The 21763-nt window shown below is 37.4% G+C and overlaps 1 protein-coding gene across 1 annotated transcript in view; it reads left to right on the plus strand.

Annotated features, from left to right (window-relative positions):
- The first annotated feature begins 3292 nt into the window (after window positions 1-3292).
- Window positions 3293-21763, plus strand: part of CEP43 (centrosomal protein 43) — a 19869-nt gene continuing 1398 nt past the window's right edge. The window contains exons 1-12 of the mRNA XM_083858521.1: window positions 3293-3437; window positions 8657-8710; window positions 10560-10614; window positions 11243-11331; window positions 13082-13213; window positions 14769-14852; window positions 16292-16509; window positions 17649-17758; window positions 18353-18421; window positions 19185-19224; window positions 19893-19986; window positions 20444-21763. The exon at window positions 20444-21763 is cut by the window's right edge and continues 1398 nt beyond it. Coding sequence (XP_083714647.1) covers window positions 3345-3437; window positions 8657-8710; window positions 10560-10614; window positions 11243-11331; window positions 13082-13213; window positions 14769-14852; window positions 16292-16509; window positions 17649-17758; window positions 18353-18421; window positions 19185-19224; window positions 19893-19986; window positions 20444-20518 — 1113 coding nt within the window. The 5' untranslated portion in view covers window positions 3293-3344 and the 3' untranslated portion in view covers window positions 20519-21763. The remainder of the gene's footprint in view (window positions 3438-8656; window positions 8711-10559; window positions 10615-11242; window positions 11332-13081; window positions 13214-14768; window positions 14853-16291; window positions 16510-17648; window positions 17759-18352; window positions 18422-19184; window positions 19225-19892; window positions 19987-20443) is intronic.

Below are 21763 nucleotides of genomic sequence, written 5' to 3' on the forward strand. Positions count from 1 at the left end.
CCCCGGCGCTGCCCGCCCCGCCCCGGAGGGCGGCCCCGCTCGGCGCGGCGGCTCCCGCCCCTGCCCGGGCTCTTCCAGCTGCTGGGGATGCCCAGGCTCGGGGGGAGGCGGCCCCGCTGCCTCCCTGGAGCCTTCCCGGGATCAGGCCCCTGTGAGCGTGGGCAGGAAAGGGGCGCCGGGCTGCGGAGGAAGTCATTTATATCCTGCTGTTTGTTTCTTCTTTAGCATATTCAAGGATTTAGTTATGTTGGTTTCATACTGAGCTGGCACAGAGGTCTGCGAGAGTGCGATGAGGACTCTAAATAGGAGAGTACTGACTAATGCAAGCCCAGGAGCTGACACAGGCGTCTGTTCGCCAAATAGAGAATAGAGAAATGGTAACAACTCGTCTTTAGAAGCACTAGGAATTTTCTGAGGAAGGGGCCCCAAGGGATGAGTCAGGACTTGGTTCAGTATTTTCTCAGCGGTATGTTACACTATGAAACATATTCTGACCCCTCTTTCTCTGCCGGCGCATGAGTCATAAATACAAAGTGTGGTTAATAATTACTATTATATAGTTTTGGTCTACAGGGGGTGTGTTACAAGCATCCTACATTAATGCACTTAAGAAATATGTGGGCAGATCTGCTTCCACAAGCAAAACAACATTTGTTTTAAACAGATGAATTACAGTCTTTGTAATAAGGTCTTTGTTCAACGTCTCAGTTTTATTAACTGGTAAAAAATTAATTATGTTTATGTATTTACATGGTAGGAAGGAGGATGAGGCAAAACTAATCACTTTGCCTACTTTTCTGTGGAAATGTGAAAATGTGCTGGATGGAATAAGTGATCCATCTGTTGTTGTCTAAGAGGTATCAAAAGTTTCAGAAATCTTCTCGAAGAGTTAAAAATAATGAAGCTCTCCAGATCCTTGTCATCCTGCCACTAAGGACATCCGGGCTCCATGTGGCACTGAAGTCGTTGTCACTGCCCATTAAATCAGTAGATAAGCACACCAAGTTGTTCTCTCAGACTGATTTTGTCTTTGCTGTCTAGGGCTGAAAACACTGGGCTGTGCTGCACACACTCTCCAGCCTGTGGGGTGTCATGTCAATGCTACTCTTGTTTGAGGTACAACAGGATTTGCTCTCTGAGGGTGCCAAATTATCGCTTTGCACTTTGTGAAAACTAAGCCCAATGACAAATTTCCCATTAGGGTGGTTACAAAGATTTCTAAAGCTATTCAGAAATAGTGTAAGCCTTTAATATATTAAGACAAGCCGCATTTTTATGTTACAATATCATAAAATAGAGTATGTTAATGTAGGCTGTTATTAAAAAGAATGTTTTTGTGAAATATGCAAAGATAGACAATGGATAGCTACACTGGATAACTATTTTTTTTAAGACTTTCTGTTTAATTTTTATATCTACTATGATCTTTTGTTTCTCTATTGTCTTTTATCTCCTGATGGCTGCCTATTAGCACTCCTGATGCTATGAAAAAATGAAATGTCAGAATATTTGAAAAGTTTCTTTTAAATTTCATGAAAATTATTTTCTCCTCAAAAAAAAAATCTGAACAAATGTGGTAGTACCTTAGATTTGTACATTTATATGCTGAAATGTGTGGCCTGAAAAAAAACCAAACCCAAAATGAGCTGAAACACTTCAAAGGAATACATTTTTTAAGCTTTCAGCAGTTTACATTAGGATTTAAGAATCAAGAAAGACACTTTCAATTTTTTTCTCCCTAATACAATGCGTTGTTTTGGTTTGATTATTCCCATTGCACAGATAGAACAAACAATTCCAGCTAGGCTTTATTCCTAAAAGTGTGGTAAGGAAACGTTCTCAGTACTCTGAGCAGATGTACACATTTTGGAATATATGTATATTCTCATGTCCTAATTTTAAATCAATAGATTTGGTCTGTAGATTATTTTGAAAGCTTGAATTTGATTTAAAGTGTGTTAATAGCCTGTAGCTATTTGCTTCTATGATTTCCAGAGTTTACTTGGGAATTACATACAATCAAAATGGAAACATTTCCTTCAAATGTGAGATAGTTTGAGGCGGTGCATTGCAATAGGATACTGGACTGTGCTTTGCTGCCCTCGAGCTGATGGATATTTAGTCTGCTGTTTTGCAGAGCTCAAAAAATGTTATCTGTACAATGGATTCAAAATATTCTACAGGTATTTGAAAGCTGGAATGCACTGTTTATGAAATGCTAAATGAATCTTACAAATTATAAACTACCTTCAAAGTCTACTGATTTAATTTCCTCTGCTCTATCTTGATCAATTATTTTGTCAAGTGAGTTTTGTCTTTCCATTAAGTTTAGAGATCTAGTGAACAAATAAAAATAACTGTAGTACCAGACATTATGTTTCTCCATTTACTCTTTGTTTCTGACAGGGTTTTGAAAAATTAAATGGAAAGAATTCTTAAATGCTTAAGACTTACAAAATTATTTGTCATACATTGGACTTCAATAAAAAATATAAGCAGTTCAGCGTGGAAAAAAAAATGCCACATGTAGAGCTGTAGAGAAAGCTTTATAATTTACAAATTTTTGTTTTAAGGAGCAACAACGAACACGCTTGTTATGAACCAAGGGCTCCAGAAGCCCCTTTTGGTGCCGTTCGGGTGGGCCCTTTCCCGGAGCCCAGGGCTGCCGTCAGGAGCTGCTGGAACAGGGCTGATCCCCCTTCGGCCCGGGCAGAGCAGCTGCGGCTGCGGGAGCTGCACTTGTAAAAGCCCTTCTTGAACTTTGACCGGCTCGCTGCTGCCATCACTTCCCTGGGGCGCCTGCTCCAGTGCCCGAACACTGCATAAAAACATTTTCCTAATATCTAACTCAGCTTCATGCCATTCTTTTGGGTCCTGGCACAGGTCACCGCAGAGACATAGCTGCGTGCCCCTCCGCCTCCCCTCAGGAGGAAGATGTAGACTGTGTTGAGCTCTGCCCTCAGTCTCCTCCGGGCTGAACAGACCAAATGAGCTCAGCCGCTCCTGGTACGGTCGCTGGGGCTGGAGCGCGGCGGGGAAAGGGAGGGACAGGGGCGGCTCTGAGGGGCCGCGCTGCTCAGCCGTTACCGGCGCCGCTTTGAACTTCCCGCCCGCCGCCCGCGCTGCCCGTTCGCCGCCGCAGTTTCCAGCCTCGGCGGGCGGCAAAAGCGCCGGGTGGCCGCGGCCTCTCTGCGTCCCCTGTCGGGGCGGTGCTGAGGGCGGCCACCGGCCCGGTCCGCCCCGTTCCCTGGGGCCCGCCCTAGGCCGGTGCCTCCGGCGGCGGCGAATCTGCCGGGCGGGTGCCGCCGCTAGCGCGGTTTGGGCGGTTGTCAGGGAGAAGCAAGATGGCGGCGGCGGCGGCGGCGGAGGAGGACACGGAGCTGCGGGACCTGCTGGTGCAGACGCTGGAGAGCAGCGGGGTGCTCAATAAGATCAAGGTGGGCGCAGAGGAGCCTCCCGCCGGCGGGGAGCGATGGCTGGCGCTGGCGGCGCTTCGCGGCCCTGCGGAGTGCGGGAGGACCGAGGCTTGGTCCCCTCTCAGTCCCGCTCGCTGTTCCCGGCTGGAGCTCTCCCCTGGCGTCGCGGCCTGGCGGTGGCGCCTGCTGTGCCCGCGGTGTTCCCCGGCCGCTGGTGGTGGGGCCGGTGCCAGGGCCGGGGCCTGACCGTGGCACGGCGCTGCCCCGCGGGAACCGGGGATCCCCCGGGCGGAGTGAGGGGAGCCCGGCCCCGGCTGTGCCTCCGCTCCCGGGTACCCTGTGGCCCCAAGAGCTCCCTCGCTGCCCCCAAGCTGGCTGGGAGCAGTGGGCAGCAGCCTGGTGCCGGGGTGCGTGAGATTAATCCCTGCTTCGATATGGAAAGCCCTTACCGAGAATTTCAAGCGGGAGTTGTCGTGGGTCTCTATTTAAACACTTGTTCTTGAGTGTGGGTTAGTTCAGTTGTGCCTTGGAGGATTGCGAAGTCTAGAAACTCACTGGGGATGCCGCCTGCTTACAGGGAACAAATAAAGCTATTTTAAGAAAATAAACGAGAGATAGCGCAGTGCATGCTACTAATGAGTCTAGTGCAGCCCGAGCTTGTGTCAGAAAGGATAGAAATATTGGTTCCGTGGATTCTCGTTCAAATTCTAAGCTTCCAGCAATAATTGTGTGTAATTGAGAGCAGCACAGGTATAGAAGCCTAAAAAGAAGTGGGTTTCCTTCAAGGCTGGAGGAGAAATGAAGTGTAGCTTTCGGATCAGGGGTGGTAATGTTTATCCACAGTGCTGTGTTTTAAGGCTCCAGGGGTGGATGGTCGTTGCTGATATTTCAAGAACAGTTCGACAACTGGTCTATGGAAGTGAGAGCATCTTTGTGTCTGAACTTTCAAGTATTTTGAACTAGTCATACTTTTCAGCAAAATAATATTCAAAGCCATTTTGTTCATCCCTTTCAGATCCTTATTTAAGGTCTGTAAGTGAATGAAGATTCTAGCTCAAGTAACTGTTCTGAGTAGTGAGACTTTTCTAACAGTTGTCAGGCCTTTTGTGCCGCCTGTTAACCACTCACATACTGTTAAACAATGCAAGTATGGTGATAATAAAATTGTAATTAAAAAGAGCATGGCAAGTCAATGGGGGCACATTGAGCTTATGAACTGTAGTTTCTTAATTCCCACCTTTGTGTAGTATGTAAATTTTCATACTATGGTTGCCAGCCCATTGAGTTTTATGTGAACAAATTTATTGTAGTTCATTATTCTATAACACTTAAACTGTGCAGTATCCAATACTGTGTAAGGTGCCATTATGACAAATTAGCAAATGACTTAGAAAAATACCAAATGCAGCCTCCTTGTCTGATTATGTCTCTCTTTAATATGAGGTGTTACTCTTTAATGGCTGGTATGCTTATGGCCAAGGCTCTGGACTGGAAGAACTCACAGTGTTTTTTTTTCTTAGCTGTAAACCTTAATTGGCATGTGAGTTTGATGAGTGTTGATTGGCAGTGTAAATGACTTAGAGATCTTTTTCTACTATTACTTGACAAAAAGCCTGTTGCTGGAAGAATTAACTTTGAACAAGGCTACTTGAACTATCATCTTTTAATAGAAATTAGATTACGCTATCCATTACAAAAGTTGCAGTCATCCTTTTATTAAAATTAATTAAACTTAATTTTGTTCAGTAGTGTTTATCTATTATGTGTCAATATTTGTTTTTAATTTTGTGGTAGAACTGAACATTTACGTGTTATCAAAACTGATGCTGATTTCATACTTTAGAATGAGAACTGACCTTTTTTCAAGATGTATGAGAGTAGAGAGCTACAGTAAAGTATTTATGATTAATTGAAGTAGCTAAATTAAGGAGAAAAATATGTGGTCAATGTACAGGTGCATTGGTATGAAGCACTGGAAGGATTAGAATTCAAGGGGAATTATTTCAGTTGATGGAATGTATCAGAATGTCACAAATTTTATAACATAATGACAATAATTTTTAGGAAGAAGCCTATTGTCATAATTTCGTTCTCTACTAAAAGACGATTTTATAATGGTTGCGGTTCATTAGTTTATTCTTGAGATTAATTTCTCAAGTGCATTGGTGTTGATCTAAATTATTTAGCTGAAAATATTTTATTTACATGACATTTTAAAATTTCGTTCATGATTTTTGTGTTTGTCCTAAAGTTTGAGCATTGGAGGAATTAAAAAAGTAATATTGTTCAAGCTGGAAGTTGTATAAATGTATTTGCTGCTTTCAGTTGAGAATTTCCTGTATTTCCTGTATTCTCTAAACTGCAGTATGTGTGTGTATATATGCACACATAAATACATGTGTATAGTACAGATGTATACTATATGTAGTTTGTTAACCATTGGAATTAGTCTGATGAATAAATCAGCTTTCCAGTGAATTCTGTAAACACAGAATATAACTAGATATTTGTATTTCAGTAAAAATTGTCACTGTTTCTGTGTGATAGTGTACAAATAGGGCTGTTCTGTCTTGAAGAGAATGAGATCTTTCTCCTGGAGAAGCTGTCATCATCTGGGCAGGAGGAGCCATTATCCTTCTTGTGTGTTTCTTTGTTATTTGATTTTGGTTTATATCTTTTAATCGCTCGCTTTGCAATAATTTAAGTTTATATTACCTGAATTTTGCATCTTCCCTGGAACTTGCTGTTGCTACAGTTACATGAGGGGGGTTAGCATCACTAATGTCATATACCTAGTAAAGCTTTTGGCCAGGTGGTGCTGATAATTTCTTACTAATTTAGTTCAAAACCTGGACAGCTGAAGTATGGGCAAGTGGTGTGATGTTAGAGAGGATAAAAGTACTATTTTTTAATATGAGCATGTGCATAGTTAGTTGGTCAGTTAAAATTGTCCTGTTTGTTTTTGCATTTCAGTCCATGTATGATAATGAGCAGTGCTTTTAAATGCCTTAGAATTATGAGCATGCTGTGCACTGCAGTGTAACCCCCTGTTTTCTGCATGTTGGGATGCATTGTTTGTTTTGAAGCAGCTCATACCAGAAAATCAACTTAATTCTTAGATTAAAGGAGATTTTTTTTTTTTTGTAATGTAAGATCTATCTCTTTTTAGTTTTGTAAATCAAGTAAAATGGGCACTAAAGTAAATAAAGATAAACCAGCTATTCATGGGGAATAGCAACCTCTGAGAGAAAATGACCATGTGTCATTAAATAAATAAGAAGAGGAAGAAAAGCACCTCTGTTAGTAATTAAAAGACATTGGATTGGACCTAAAGGAATGGACTAGGCAAACAATCCGAGTTAAATGAAAAAAAAAAAAAAAAAAAAAAAAAAAAAGGGACAGTTGGATATTGTTCCAGAATCTCAAAACAGGTCAGACTCTGGATTAGTTGATGTACTGGCAGCTACTCTCAGACAACTTTATTCTCCAGGCCCATGATCCAGACCCTTATGGGGGTCAACACCTACCCATGTGCATTGACTTGTGTATTTTATTTTGAACAGTTGTAACAGCCAGTCAGGAATGCTTTTGTTGTTTTTATTAGCCTCTTACGTAATATATTTGGTTTCTGTGGCCTAAGTGACAAAGAAAGCTTTGCAACAGGTTTATCTTAGCGAGGTAAGACTAAATAAACAAGCTATTAGCTGTTGGTTGCAAAGTTAAATGAAAACTGATTTTGTAAGAATAATGTTTTAAGTTAATGAGGTGTGTAAAAGGTCTCCCAATTGACAGCTGTACCCCAAAATCTGAAAAAAAGGTAAGAATAATAAATAAATTGCTTATAAGAGGATTTTCTGATTGAATGCTGTATCCCAGCAACTGAAAAAATGTGATTGCAGTGTCAGTATGATCATTGCATATAATTGTTGTGTCTCACTCTTCTTTTGGTGAGAAATCCTTTTAGAGGTTTTTGCATCATTTTTTGTCTTTCAATAAGGTGTCCAAAGAAGAGTTTTCTTAAAAAAGAAGTGTTTGTTTTTCCCATGAAAGGTTTTTGAGGTTGAGTTTTTTTTGTTTGGTTGTATTTTGGGTGGGATTTTTTTTTGTTTGTTTGTTTGGTTTCAATTTTTTTTTTGTTTGTTTGTTTGTTTGTTTGTTTGGTTAGTGTTTTTATTTGGTTTGTTTTGAGTTTTTTTGCTTTGTTGGGATTTTTATGGGTGGGCATTTGCTTTTTTTTTTTTTTTCTTTTTTTTTTCTTCTTTTTTTTTTTCTTTTTTTTCTTGGTGGGAGGGACCAGTTACTTCATGTTTAGTTACTTCTTGTAATATATATGAGAAAGTCCAGACATTCTTCATATTGGTCTTATTCTTAGTTATGGAAATAAATCTTTCTTTTAAATTCTGTGCTTTATTGCTATTGAGAAAACTTTATTATGCTGTCTTTTTTAGTTTATTACTGCAATGTTATCTACTGAATAACTTCAAAATGTCAGACTAAGAGTTGATTAAAGTGGCAAACTAATTCATCAGGTGAATGTTATCCCTTTGATGAAATGTAGAAATGAAATGTAGTAGTGAAAGTAGAAAAACTGTAGTGTATACAAAAATTATTTAAAACTAGGCAAGGCTTAAGCTTCAATATTCAAAGTAGTCCTTAGAAGAATTTTGATTATTTATAAAAATGTATTTAGAATCAGGTAGGTAAGCCATTACAACCAGGAGTATTTGAATGACTGTGATCGTGTTCTTTTCCTTGAGAAATTCTGGGGTTTTGAGTATAATCTGGCAAGAAATCATAGCAATTTGTATGTCTTAATGTTTAGTTTTTAATGGGTTATTACAGCCTATTTGTTCATATTTCCTGAAAGAATTGTAAATGAAGGGTAGGTGTTTTGGAGCTGCCTGAAAGAGATGGATGTTTAACCCTCAGAAGAAACTAATAGGAGATAATTGAGGTACTTTGGAATCTTTTTATGTACAAAGAAATAATTTAGGAAGTCTTGTATCAAATTATGCTGCCCCCTGCCTTGTTCTTAGACTGGAAACTATTATTTCTCTGCCTCAAGTAACATTGCCTGTAATCTTAAGTGTTTTAATTGCACTGATATAGATTACAGTCCATGCCAATTTGCTTGAGGAGAAACAAATAGCTGTAAAGCTACTTGCTAGCTCTTTGCATCCTATTTGCTTGGGAAAAAGGTGCTTTTAGAAATGCTGTTTGTTTTGTTTTTTATTTGGCAGGCAGAGTTACGAGCAGCTGTGTTTTTGGCATTAGAAGAACAAGAGAAAGTAGAGGTAAGAGAACCTTAAAAAATAAGTCAGAAAGAAAAATCATCCTTTGTGTAGAATTAAATACAATGGCTTTAATACTTTCTGTTTGTGAAATGTAACAAGATAAAAAGATGTATTTCTGCATAAGATGCATAAAGAACACAAAACAGGACTATCAGGGTGTTTCCTGATGTGTAAAAGTGGGAATGGTAAATAGCCTTTTGAAATTACAATTTTAAGTGTCTGTCTCTGCTGGGTTTATATGGCTTCTGTCCAGTTGACCAGAATAGCTAAATATTTTCTCCGTCAAATACATATTTTGAAAAAGATATCTACTTGACTGATCAAGATTTTATTAAATCAGGATAATGTCTTTTGAAATTGAAAATATTATACTGGGGTGTTTTAACAAGTGTATTTGGAAGCAGTTTAGTCCGGTAAGATGTCAAGTATGCTAATGCTTATGGTATTTCCCATAAGGATGTTGTAGGCTTGCTTCAGGATAATTTGCTTTCTTTAACACTTAAAGGTGAATTCTTAATAAAGAGATGGACTGTACCAATACTTCAGCAATATATTAATACTAAGGGAATGAGATACTGGTTCCTGATTGCATAACAGTACTGCTCTGGTGTACAGATACCAGTTTTGTCACCTCTTCCACTGCCAACTTTGCTTCATTTTCTCTGTCTTTCAATTTTCTAGAATCGGGGAGTAGAGAGTGCTGTATGTCCAGCCTCTCTGCTTCAAAAGGAGAGGAATGGAAAACTCTTCTATTCCTCTGCTGGTTAGATGGTTGTGCTGTTTCTGGAAAAATGCTTGACTGAAACAGATAATACTGGGATGTTAGTAAGGACGGGAAGTAGTTACTCTGTGATACAAGATTCCATATTCCAGAAATTTAATATGACATGGCTGAAAAAGATGTGGTGGAAGAGTGATATAGAAGAACAGTGCCATCTCTTTATGGGAAGCTTTAGGGTATTATAGAGCACCCAGAGAACCCTGCCTGGAGAATAATAGCAGTAGTTCAAGTGGCATGAAGAGAGATTGGCTACTGTAGGTTTCAGCTCACCATTTCTCAAAAAGCTTACGTGTGTTATAATACTTTAAATTTCCACTGGTAACACTTACACTACTCTGAATTCTTAAATATTAAGCAAGATTTCCTTTTTTCTGGTAGCACTTTCTCATGTGTTAGCATTTGCAACTGTAGTGATAAATACCTATAACTGATCTTTCTCTTACCCAGCATAACCATTCCATCTTAGGAATGGCATTTAGAATTTGTTTTGAAAAATCCCAAAACGATTTTGACAAACCCAGATATAACATATTGATTTATTTCTGTTTAAAAATTGAAGAGGGCAAATCTAACAAGGGAGAAAAAACATTTTTTGTAGTATCTTTGAAGATGTTTTAATTAATAGACGATTAGTAATGACTTTTGTTCTACTGATTAGCATTCTACTGATTTACAAATCTTTGTTTGGAAGATTTGTAAATTTCCATTTTTAAAAGGTTTAACTGAATTGCCTTGAATTTTGCACTATATTAGAGGAGCAGCTTGGGAAGTTACCTGCTTAGCTTACCTCTTCAGTCATTAGATAAATAAAAATCAGTATGTTATTAAGAATTTTGGTGAAATTACTTTAGCTCCGAGACAAATTTAATTTGCCTAAATAAATTTATTGCTACATAGCTTTTACTTGTAGTTGTAGAATTCATTCAAAGGTAGATTTTTTAGGAAGTGAATTGCATGGACAGGGCATCATCGTGCAGCAGAGTACACCAAAACTAGATTGCTTTGGTTTTCAGTTTCTTGCTAGCATGTAGATGACATTAATTGCTGTTTGGTTTTTGCTTTTGACAGAACAAAGCACCTCTGGTAAATGAAAGCTTGAAAAGTTTTTTAGGTACAAAGGATGGTAAGTTCTTTGTTTAGTATATACATTTCAGGATAATAAAAATAGAAGACAAAGGATTAAATCTTTGAGTCTTATTAACAGTGCAGTCTCTATTACATTAAGTATGCTTTTGATCCTTTGAGATGTCCTAATTACTACTCATTCAGAATAGAATTAAACCTATAATTTTATAAGTTAATATTGCTGAAGTTGTATTTTAATTAAAATGATTAAGGCGTTGAAGTTAATATTTCATGAGGCCTTATGGTTGTGCTAACTCAGAGACATTGTAGACCAATAGAAACAGTCACCAGTGAAAACTAAGAGTAGAGGTACAGGAGTGAATGTACCTATATGACAAATGTCAAAATGATGTTTTTAGAACAGCTGAATAGTTAAAGAAAATGCTGCACATGAATTTTGGAAGCAGTAATGTAATGTTCTTGCAGTATTACTGGCTTAGTTATTTTGCTATGATGGCCAAGTTCAAATTTAGGGAGTTGGTGCACAGACTTGCTGTGGGTGGTAGTTTGCTGAATGCCTAAACTGTGTCCATACTGAAGCCACATGTGCTGGTGTTAATGTTAAATCTTTGATATAAGATTTGTTTCTGTCCGGTGTGTTTTAACTCTTCTCATTTTCCTTTTAGGTCGCTTGGTAGCAGGTCTTGTTGCAGAATTTCTACGGTTTTTCAATCTTGATTTTACTTTAGCTGTTTTTCAGCCTGAATCAAGCACAGTAAGATATCACGGTTTTGTTTGTGTGCAGTGCTCATGATTTGAAGTGCATGGTGATGAACACAGAAGCTATGGCAGATTTGTTTAAACCACTTACTTGTTTTTAGAAAAAATATGTGATTTTATGTTTTGTCTTTAATAGGTACTTAGTGTCATGAAAATACATTTTTCAGGAAAGTGGGCTAATATGAATGTTTCTCTTTATCAAAATCAATGCTAGATAATAATTTAATTTTGAATTAACAAGCTGATAATTTTTTTGGAGTCATATAATAGTATATGAATCCTGCATACCCTTGCAATATTTTTTGCCACTAAGTTTACTATGTCATAATACTAAGTTAGTATTGTTACATAAAAATTAAAATAATATTAGTCATGTACTCTGAGAGAAATTTCAGTGACACAAAGGGCTTTGTGCAGATATACTTGACAAAAACTATTAAATAGAATAGTTCAATTGAGAGGGACCTGCAGTGATTATGTGGCCCAACTGATTGCTTTAAGGCTTTAGGTACTGAATTAGAGGGGTTTTATCATCTTTGTCACTTTGTCTCTTTTCATGGTATAAAGGCTTTAATAGTAATTTTGGGTTCGGAGCAGTATCATTTCACTGCAGAATTTCTAATTATGTGTCAAGTACTTTTTTTTTCTTGAAGTCAGTTTAAATAGTTAATATATTTAAAAAACACAATTTTTTTCCATTTAATCAATTAGTTGACTTCTGTTTCACAAAACTTCATCTTTCTTTTTAGGGACTTACTCAAAGAAAATCCCATACAACTTTGATCTTTACTAAATATCCTTAGCCAAATTAGTTGCTAATTTATTACTAGAACACATCTGCACAAGGAATCATGTTCATGCTACCAAAAAGGAACAAATGAAGTGAGCTGGCCAAGACTGCTGTGTATGGTGCTGAGAGATTTGACTTTGTCTGTCTCTACTGGCCTCTGCCTCTGAGCAGTTTCTTGTACTGTGTCTTTATGCAGTGTGCTTGACTCGTGGTGGCTCACTTCAGTGTTTGCTTGACCTGTGTTCTGATAGGAAGTGTCACCATATGATCATAAGAGATCAAGATGAACTGATGCCCTTTGCAGTGTTGCCGTCTGGGGTTGTGCTAACCAGCCTGGCTTTGCTGTAGCATTCTGCTTCTCCTGTAGTGTCAAGTTCAGTTTGAAAAAGTGTTGTTGGGGTTTTTTTGTGGTGTTTTTTGGATGATACCAAATTGCTTTCATCCCTTTTTCTGTCCAAACCCATGTTTTTTTTAATGTGAAACAGAGACTGAAGGTAAGCATTGACCTATGCAAGCATGAATTTGCTGCGACCATTGGCTGGGTGTCCTTGGATCCACTTTTAAATGTGATAGGCTTAAGTAATTTGGCCATATAAATTCTTAAAACCCAAAGCATGCTAATAATGTCTTCTTGCATATTTAAAATAATTTTGCATAATCTGACGAGTTCAGGTACAGATCAGAAGTAAATTATGCAATGGATGGTATAGAAAAGTGGTGTAGATGTGGCACTTAGGGGCATGATGTAGTGGTGGACTTGATGATCTAAAGGGTCTTTTCCAACCGGAGTGATTTTATGATTTTATTACTTTGGTCCACAAGCAGCAGGACATCATAAATAATCACAGATAGAGCTGTGTTAAATAAGGCTTTTTTATATTACAAAATTTATGTTTTGTTTTCTGACAGCTATTTCAATGTTGTGATTCTTTTTTTCTTTCTGTTGTCCCCCCAGCTAAATGGCCTCGATGGTCGAGAAAACTTAGCTCGAGATTTGGGAATCACGGAAGCAGAAGGTACTGTGGGTGGTCCCCTGTTGTTGGAGGTTGTTAGGAAGTGTCAGCAGAAAAAGACTGCAGGTGGTGAAGTAAGTAATATTAACTTGAAATTTCTTTCTTTATTATTCTTTATTCTTTTTTTTTTTTTCAATGGTGAAAAATAAACTGAAATTATGAACACTTGGCTATTGTTGTGCTATTATACTGTTTCAGGTCTTGATTATATTATGCCTTCGACTTATCAGAGAGATAAGACATAGACTTTATGACTATTACTTTTAATACCACCCTAGGGCTCTTTATTAATATTCTACTACAGCAGAGTAGCATACAGTGATCTAGATAAATGACACAAAACACTGTGTCACTTATTTTCTAATTTCTGGTGTGGTTTGATAACACTTTTATCTGTACCTGTTTTCCCTGCTGTACATATAACTTTACTATGACCTGAAAAGCCTCAAATGAGTTTTGTCAAAAGCCTTAAAGCGCTACTGAAAACATACGTAGTTAAAATTAAATATATCAAAGTATTGAACTACTAGAAGGCAATGACAACAGTATTTGAATGGAATAGATAATTAATATATTGGTTAAGTCAATTAAACCCAACCAATAGCATTTGATTGTGAGTCGAAAGAAAGTTATCTACACCCAGGATGCATTCAGTGTCCCAAAGAAAGCCTAAATTCAGGAGTAGTTGTCATAGACATCTTAACATAGCAATTTTCTGTCACATGAAAGGGGAATTTCCTGGTATTTGATCAGTCTGGGAATGCCCCAGGAAAGCTAAGATCCTTGTGCCCGGCCAGTCTGTCCGTGTCCTCTTACGGAGACTCCACTGAGCAGTCCACTGGATTAGAGGGTGTTTAACTGACTTGCTGAGGGACAAGGGCCAGCAGTGTATTGGAGACAAATCCCGTAGTGCAATTTAGAAGGGAGAGCTCCTCCTGGATCTCCTCACTCTGTGATTTCCATAGTGTGTGTGACTACAACTTCCTATTTTTCTCTAGTTCTACCCTCTGTTGTCTTCTGGTGCCAAGGTTTGCATACTGTCCAAATGAGGATGGTAGCCTTATTTCTAGTTGGATGCAATTATCATAGGATCAGGGAATCATCGAGATTGAAAGAGACCTTTAAGATCATCCGGTTCAAGCGTCAGCAGAGCACCATCACTGTAACCCCTAACCCACAGCACCCAGCACCAACTCCAGATGCCTCTTGAACACCTCCAAGGATGGTGGCTCTGCCACCCCTCTGGGAAACTTGTTCCAATGTCTGATCACCATAACAGCAAAACATTTTTTCTAATATGAAATCTGAATGCCCCCTGTCTCATTTAAGGCCATTTCCTCTAGACCTCTCACTGCAGGCACAGTAGAAGAGACTGGTCCCCGCCTCACTATGCACCCCCTGATCCTTCTCTTGTGTAGGCCAGCTGCCTCAACTGTTCCTCTTAGGACATGTTTTCTAGATCCTTCATGAGTCTCATTGCCCTTCTCTGGACATGCTCCAGCACCTCAGTATCTTTCCTAATGTGAGAGGCCTAAAACTGAATGCAGTAGTCAAGATGTGACCTCACCAGTGCCAGTTATTACAAAATTAAACATAAGTTTTAGTAAGTGCTTATTTGAAACTTCTTAGGTGGCTCCAGTTCTAAGTGACAGCCAGGGCCCAACATCAAAATCATCTGATGGACGGTCGAGTGCACACTCTATACCAAATAAGGTAAGATTATACAGAATGAAAAGCTTTGTAACATACGTCAGATGAGTAAAAGAGAGAACTCCTATGAAGCTGCAGATACAACAGCATTGCAGATACTTCAGTGATCTACAATTTGAAAATATTTATTCCACTCAGCAAAAAACTTTCATAAATGAACTTTTGTTCTTATACTTTTCTGGCATGACGTGGTACAAGGCCCAGAACAGAAAGGGAGCTGTAGCTTCACTTTGATTGTAACCAGGCTATCATTAAGCTCTTAATTTTCAAAAACAATTCTGTTCCTCTCGGACAGGAAATCAAAATATTTTTATTACTACCACTTCTGGGTTTAAGTGCTTTTTCCTGCCCTAGAAAAACTGAACTTCTGCCAGCAGTTGAATGTGATTCTGTGACTGAGATAAAATAGCCTTGGTATGAAAAAGACCTATCAAAGTAATTTTAACTTTCATGCCCTTTAGTTTGAAAATTTGGCTTTGGCCTCCTGAATGAAAGTTAATTACTAATAAAAAAATACTTCAGGCGGTATGACCTACATACATATTTGCTATCTGGATTAAATAATACTTTTTGGTTTGTTTCAAAACTGTGCTGCTGTTAGTTTGTAGAAAGGAAGCTAATGTAATAAATCTTTTACTGGCATAATTTTAGTAAGTCTAGGAGAAAGTAAAAATAGCAGTGCTCCTTGCTAGGTAATAAAATAATATAAAAACATTTTTGTTTCCCAGCACCTTGATTATCTAGGTAAATTAGAATATTGTTCGTTGGGCCACAAAGCCATGCTGTAACTCAAGTTACAGCTTGAGTTGTATGACTTGATGTTAAAGGTTGCCCAGGGAATTGTCCTTACATCCTAGACTGAGCCATAAGCATGAGAAGAAGACTGAAAGTTATGTACTTTTAAAGTCCCAGTTTTGTCCTTTTTGGTTTTAGCATTTAAGAGAATGTGTCAGCAACTCCAGTTTTCTTATGCTTATTACTTTGAAACCTATATTTCAGAGATTACCATTTAATATGGAACTTAGAGTGATTTTCGTGGGTTTAAATTGATTTGTTTTGAAGACAACAGCTATAACTAAGAACCTTTGTAGAGATGTTGCAAAATAACATTAATAAAGCAGAAGAATCAGTCTGTCTTTAGATTTCTTTATTTGATAGCCAAGATACGTTTTAATGGTTTGCTTTTATAATAGAAGTGATGTAGATAGCATAGCAATGCACAGGATGGAGCAAAGGATTTTTATGTCAGCAACAATAAAAAACACTTTATAAAGTGATAGAACAACTTTTTACTGATGTGATTCTTGATACTGATGAACTTACTAGTACTTTTCAGGAATTTGAGGTAATATTTTAAGAAGTGATGCTAGGTGTATGTTATGTGTTACACATTAGAGTATTACATGACATGAATACTTACTCTCCAGTCTTTATCTTTCAAGGCTGCTGAAAACACTCAGAGTGATACAAGTGTCTCATCAGGGGAAGGAAGTAAAAGAAGTATTCATTTTCTGCCTAATGAAACAAAACTAGATCCTCAACTAGAAAACAAAGACTTGAATACCAAAGAAAAAAATGATCGAGTTTTGGATGAAGATGATGTAGAGGGAGATTCTTTCTTTGATGACCCTGTACCCAAACCAGAAAGAACTTATGGCTGGTAGGTAACGTGGATATTCTTCTTAAAACATGGTTTATTTTGTCCTCTGTATGCTTGCAGACCTTTGAGAGCTATTAGTTATTTGATTATTTGCTTTTGCAAGTGTTCAGATCTGTAAAATTTTGTTTTCAAAATATTCACGTCTCTGATTTTGTTATATTCTATTCTACTCTATGCACAGTGTCTCTGGGATCTCTTGGATGCACTATGAGTGGGAAAACCTGTATCACTTTAAGGTGCATCAGTTAGGGTATCTAATGTCCCCAGCCTGTTTCTTTGTTGGAATGACCATGTACAAGGCACAGACATCAATCAGTGTTTCTTCTTGCAACAGAGCTGGGGTGGTGATCTGTACTAAAGGAAGTGGACAGTGACTGTGTGTTAAATATTGGTATGGCTTTGTAATACAGAAAACATTCTAAACTGGCTCTAGAGACTGTAACAATAAGGAAAGCTTTCTTACAGCTGAGGATTTTCTCTTCAACACCTTTTGTGTTCTGCAACACCTTTTGTGTTTTCAGTTGTTACTTCCTCATGTGCCATTTTTGCAGATGCATCTGAAGCACATTCATCTCTGGAGTCTGATGACTGAAAAATTCCATTTGAAATAAGAAGTAGTGACTGAGCTATACATCAGCTTTGTTATAAAACTGGAAAACCTATCTTTGTATTATCATGTTGAGTTATCTTCTTATAACCGAGAGGTTTTCATTCTGTGAATTGACTGCTCTTAGAATGAATAGCTTCATCAGACGTAATCTGTTTAAACAGTAAAACAAAACTTAACTACTGATCTGTATCTGAATCTTTTTTCTTTTGGCTGCATTTGCATGTGGGGATGATGAAAGGTCCCTAGACATAAATAGTGATGCTGATGAAGATGCCCTGTCTGTGAGAGAAGACAGGCAGAAGTCTTTGCGTGGGTGAGAAAGTGGCATTCTCAGTCAATGTTGTGGTTGACTCTTGTGCCAGTGAGCTGCCTACTGCTTTTACAGTTGCAGAGTGAATAGTCCTTTCCCCTTGCTCCTTTTTGCTGTAGCTTTGCTGTTCTAGTTTTATAACAATTTAATAACGGAAAAGAAAGTAATGATGCATATTTTACAGCTCTGTGGAGTACTTATTTATTTGTTTTTTTACAGGAAAACCGATGCTAATAAAGCAGGAGGTCTAGCATCCCTTTCTGATGCACCAGCTCTAAAAAGTGGGCTAAGTTCTCTTACTGGTGCACCTTTGCTAAAGGACTCTGATAGTAAGTTTTTGTATATTTTTGTGTTTTAATGATTGTAGAAGTTATTTCTGTAATGAAATGAATGAGCTACACGTTCAGATAGAAGAATGATAGAGTATGTGCACCCCTTCTGGTTGTAATGTGCTTTCTTAGTGAGTGATGGCATACTGCTTTGGATATATATTGTGCTACCACTAGGGCATTTTATGCTTTGGAGCATGAAATAATTCTCTACATCCCTTTTTTATGTGTATATAAAACAGTGTATGTAAAAGAGTATATAATTAATAATAATTCTACTGCTCAGTTTTAAACTGAGATTGGCTTATTTCTTTCTATTATCTTAAATTATTGAACCAGTTCTTTAGAAGTTTTTACTTTCATGTTGTAAATCCTTGAGTAGTGGGAGATTATTTCTGTTTACTCCCTAAGTTTTTAAATGTTATCAGAGTTCAGCTATGATAATATAATATGATATTGCCCTACTATACTATAAAAGTACATAAGGTTGATATAAAAGAGCAATTGTTATAAATGGTTGGTTTGTATTGTGTCAATGGGCTCTTACTGACAAGTGACAAGTCCAGTTTGTGATATAAGTGTTTTTGTTTGCAGATTTGGATAGAAACTCTGTTTTAAAAGACCTGCGGTTGGTGAATGCAAAGCTGGGATCACTAGAATTAGGCAAGTAATTGCTAAACATGAGGAAGCTCTGATATTCGTGGTTGGCCATAACTGATAAATTCTGGCCCAGCTTCTTAAAGGAATCTGAGAAACTCAAATACACATATTGAACTAAAATCTTCAGCTTTTAGTTACATTATTCTATTTAACATAGATTGTGAAGCTTAATGTAATTAAAAGCAAGATGTGATCTTATGAAATAGAGCAAAATGAAAACTGGTGTTTTGTGGGTTAATATTTTACACATGGAGCAAAAAATTTGATTCATTCTGTGCATGGATTTACTAATGCCAAGTGATGAATTTTGTTGTTGAGGTTTCTCTCGAAAAGAGCAAGAGAGCTCTCTACAAAAAGAGCAGGTTTATATTTTTGGTAAAAGATAGCCTGGTAAGTTTGACTGCTTTTCAGTGGCATATTTAGTTGCCCTCCACGCCTTTGAGAGTTGCCTTTCTTTTGGTGCAGTATGAAGAAGGCGTGATGGAAGAATTCTGTCAAAACAGAGCTGTCAAGTATTTAAGTTTTGTATTCAGCAATGCAGATAACTTCCTGAAAATGTATGTTCAGTTTTGAAACAGTTTGTTAATAATACTGAGATTAAATAATGACAAAAATAACTTATCTTTCTAATCAGTGTAAGTAATTTAATATACTCCCACTTTTGCTGGTCATCAAGCCATGTATTTTGGTGCAGGAATAGACTGGGGGGTTTTGTGTTTCCTGAAGAGAAAACTTTTTTGATTAATAGCTTTTAAATCTTATTTAGGAAATGGAGATGATGATGAATATGCTGATGACTTCAACAGGTAAGAGAAGGATCATACCTTAGTAGGGTAGTACTTTATGCAGCATAAGCATATTCACTAGCATATTTGAATTACTTCATAATATGGCAGACGGTCACTATCACTGGCATCTGTCAGTATTTCTTAACTCTTTTAAATTTCAGTTTGCTATTTTAATAGATTTAATTACAAGTTAAAAAACAACTAAGCCATATCTCTTTTTGTATAGGGATAATGAGTTCCTTAAAAACCTACTGCTAACTTCAGCATGATACTATGTTGGTTTTTTTGTGGAAGGGGTTTGAGGTTTGTTTTTTTTCCCTGAACCATGCACTTAATAATGTTTTAGTAATCAATGAAATTAGTCAATAATTATGTTGGAAGCTGAGATACTGAATTGGAAAATAAAGCATCATGAATAGTCAGTAATAAATATTTAACAACCTCATGCTAATGATATGAAGGTATTGGTGCTCTAAATTGCATGATCGAGGCCTAAGTATTTCTCCATATTTATAATGGATTAATTTAGGTAGAAAGCTTTTAGTTGTTATGGAATTTTAACTAACTTCACATCTAACTTCTTAGGAAGTGCAATTCCAATCAAATGTCAGGTATAAAGTAAATGTCATACCTGGGTGTTCGATAAGGAAGTCTTATTTCTGTGATTATGTTTTCTTTCTCTTTAGTACAAGTCATCGCTCAGAAAAAAGTGACATCAGTATTGGTGAAGAAATAGACGAACTTTCTGTGGGAACAGAAGAGTCCAATGCCAGTGATAAAGTATGATTATTTTAAAATTGTTGTTCTTTATATTCTTCTGATCTTGTCTTGACTTTTTTTTTTGACCTTTTGTGAAGTAGTGTGCTGTTATCCTTAGTTCCTAGGTTGTGTGTTAAGGTTCTAAGATTTGTTACATTCTGGTTTTTACACCTAGTATCTTAGTAGCTAAGTTAGATGCTATATTGATTAACAAAATCCCACCCTGCAACAGTTGTTCAGTAGAGCAACTCACTATGCCTTTCTAGATGTGAAAAATGTATTTGACGCTGGTTCAGTGCCCAACATACAAAGGTTGTATCTCAAGTATTTCAGTATCTCAGGAGCTGCCTGAGTACCTCCTAAAGGACTGTGTAATCTCGCTGAAAGAGCTTGAGGCTGAAAGATATATGAAAGCATACATGACATAATACTTACTGGTTTTGTGATTTCTGAGTTTGCAATTTTATTTCTTTTCTAGCTCGAAAGCATCACACAAGACCTTACCATTTCTCAGTTAAGCGACGTTGCAGATTATCTAGAAGATGTGGCATAGAATTGGACAGGAAAAACCTTTCATTTTGCTGGACTAGAAGACTGCAGTGGGCTATTAATTTCAGACAATCACCATTTGCTGGAATGTCCACTCCCTATTTGTGCCTTGTGTTTCAAAAAGACTGTAGGTGAAGAAGGTTTTTAAATATTCTTAACAAGAACTAAATGAAAATAGCGTGTTCCTACTTGAGTCTGATATCAAAATTACTTTCTTCATTCGGTTCAGCCAAACCTTTCACAGCAGGAGGTGGATTTTCCAAGCAGAATGTCCATTGCTGGCAGTGGACATCATAAAAACCAGTTGGTAAGAGAACATCGAGAACGAGGCATGTGGCTTTATAGTGAAGTTGCACTGTTATTTTAACAGTCAGATTTTTTTTTAAAGATAACCAAAGCGAGAACCTTCAAAGGCAGTGGTTCAACTCACACTTCTTTTAACACAATCTTGTCAAGTCAGCATGTAGTACATATTTTTGGTAACTCTAGCCACAGTACCTAATTACTCCAGACTTACTTGAAACTGCTCTTTTACAGACTCTTTTGAAAGTTGGACTTAACCTTTTTTAAAGGCATATTAAATTGAGAGTATCTAAACTCTTAAACCTGAATTTAGCTGCATTTAGGAGCTAAATTTAGCACTAGTCTTAACTCAGAATATTCTTGTTTAAATATGTTTGTCAGACCATTGATGTTAAGACCTAAGCTGTTTTTATATATGATAATTTCATCAATGTTATCTGTTGTTAAATCACAAAAGGTCATTTTGTAAGAATTCACAGATCAATAACTAAATCTTATGGGGTAAGTTTTTAACAGTGTGTAATGCTTAGTGGAGCTTTCATTTTTGAGGGTTCTTCATGTGCTGTAAGATCACTTTCATTCTTGAAAATATTTAAAGTAAAAATGAGCGCCAAAAAGTGAAACTACTAAACTTTTGCTTTTCAGATTCTGACTGCTGTACAAAGGTCAATGCAAATATTTAAAAATACCATACTGAATCCATTATGGACACTATGTTCTAGTAAGAGCAATTTCATGTATTTTCATGATGCTCTTGCAGAACAGGGTCAGTCATGGCTGACAAGGTTGACAGTTCTTCATTGATACTGTTGCAAATGGCGCTGCTATAATGTGTAGGTCATGGACATTTGTAGTACTGAAACAAGACTTCAAAATGTGCACTTTCTGAACATTGTGAACACATCTGGAAAATAGACATCTAAGTGAATATAAATAATTTTATTTT

The sequence above is a fragment of the Zosterops lateralis genome (assembly GCF_965231275.1).
Source record: "Zosterops lateralis genome assembly, chromosome: 3".
Taxonomy (NCBI): Eukaryota; Metazoa; Chordata; class Aves; order Passeriformes; family Zosteropidae; genus Zosterops; species Zosterops lateralis.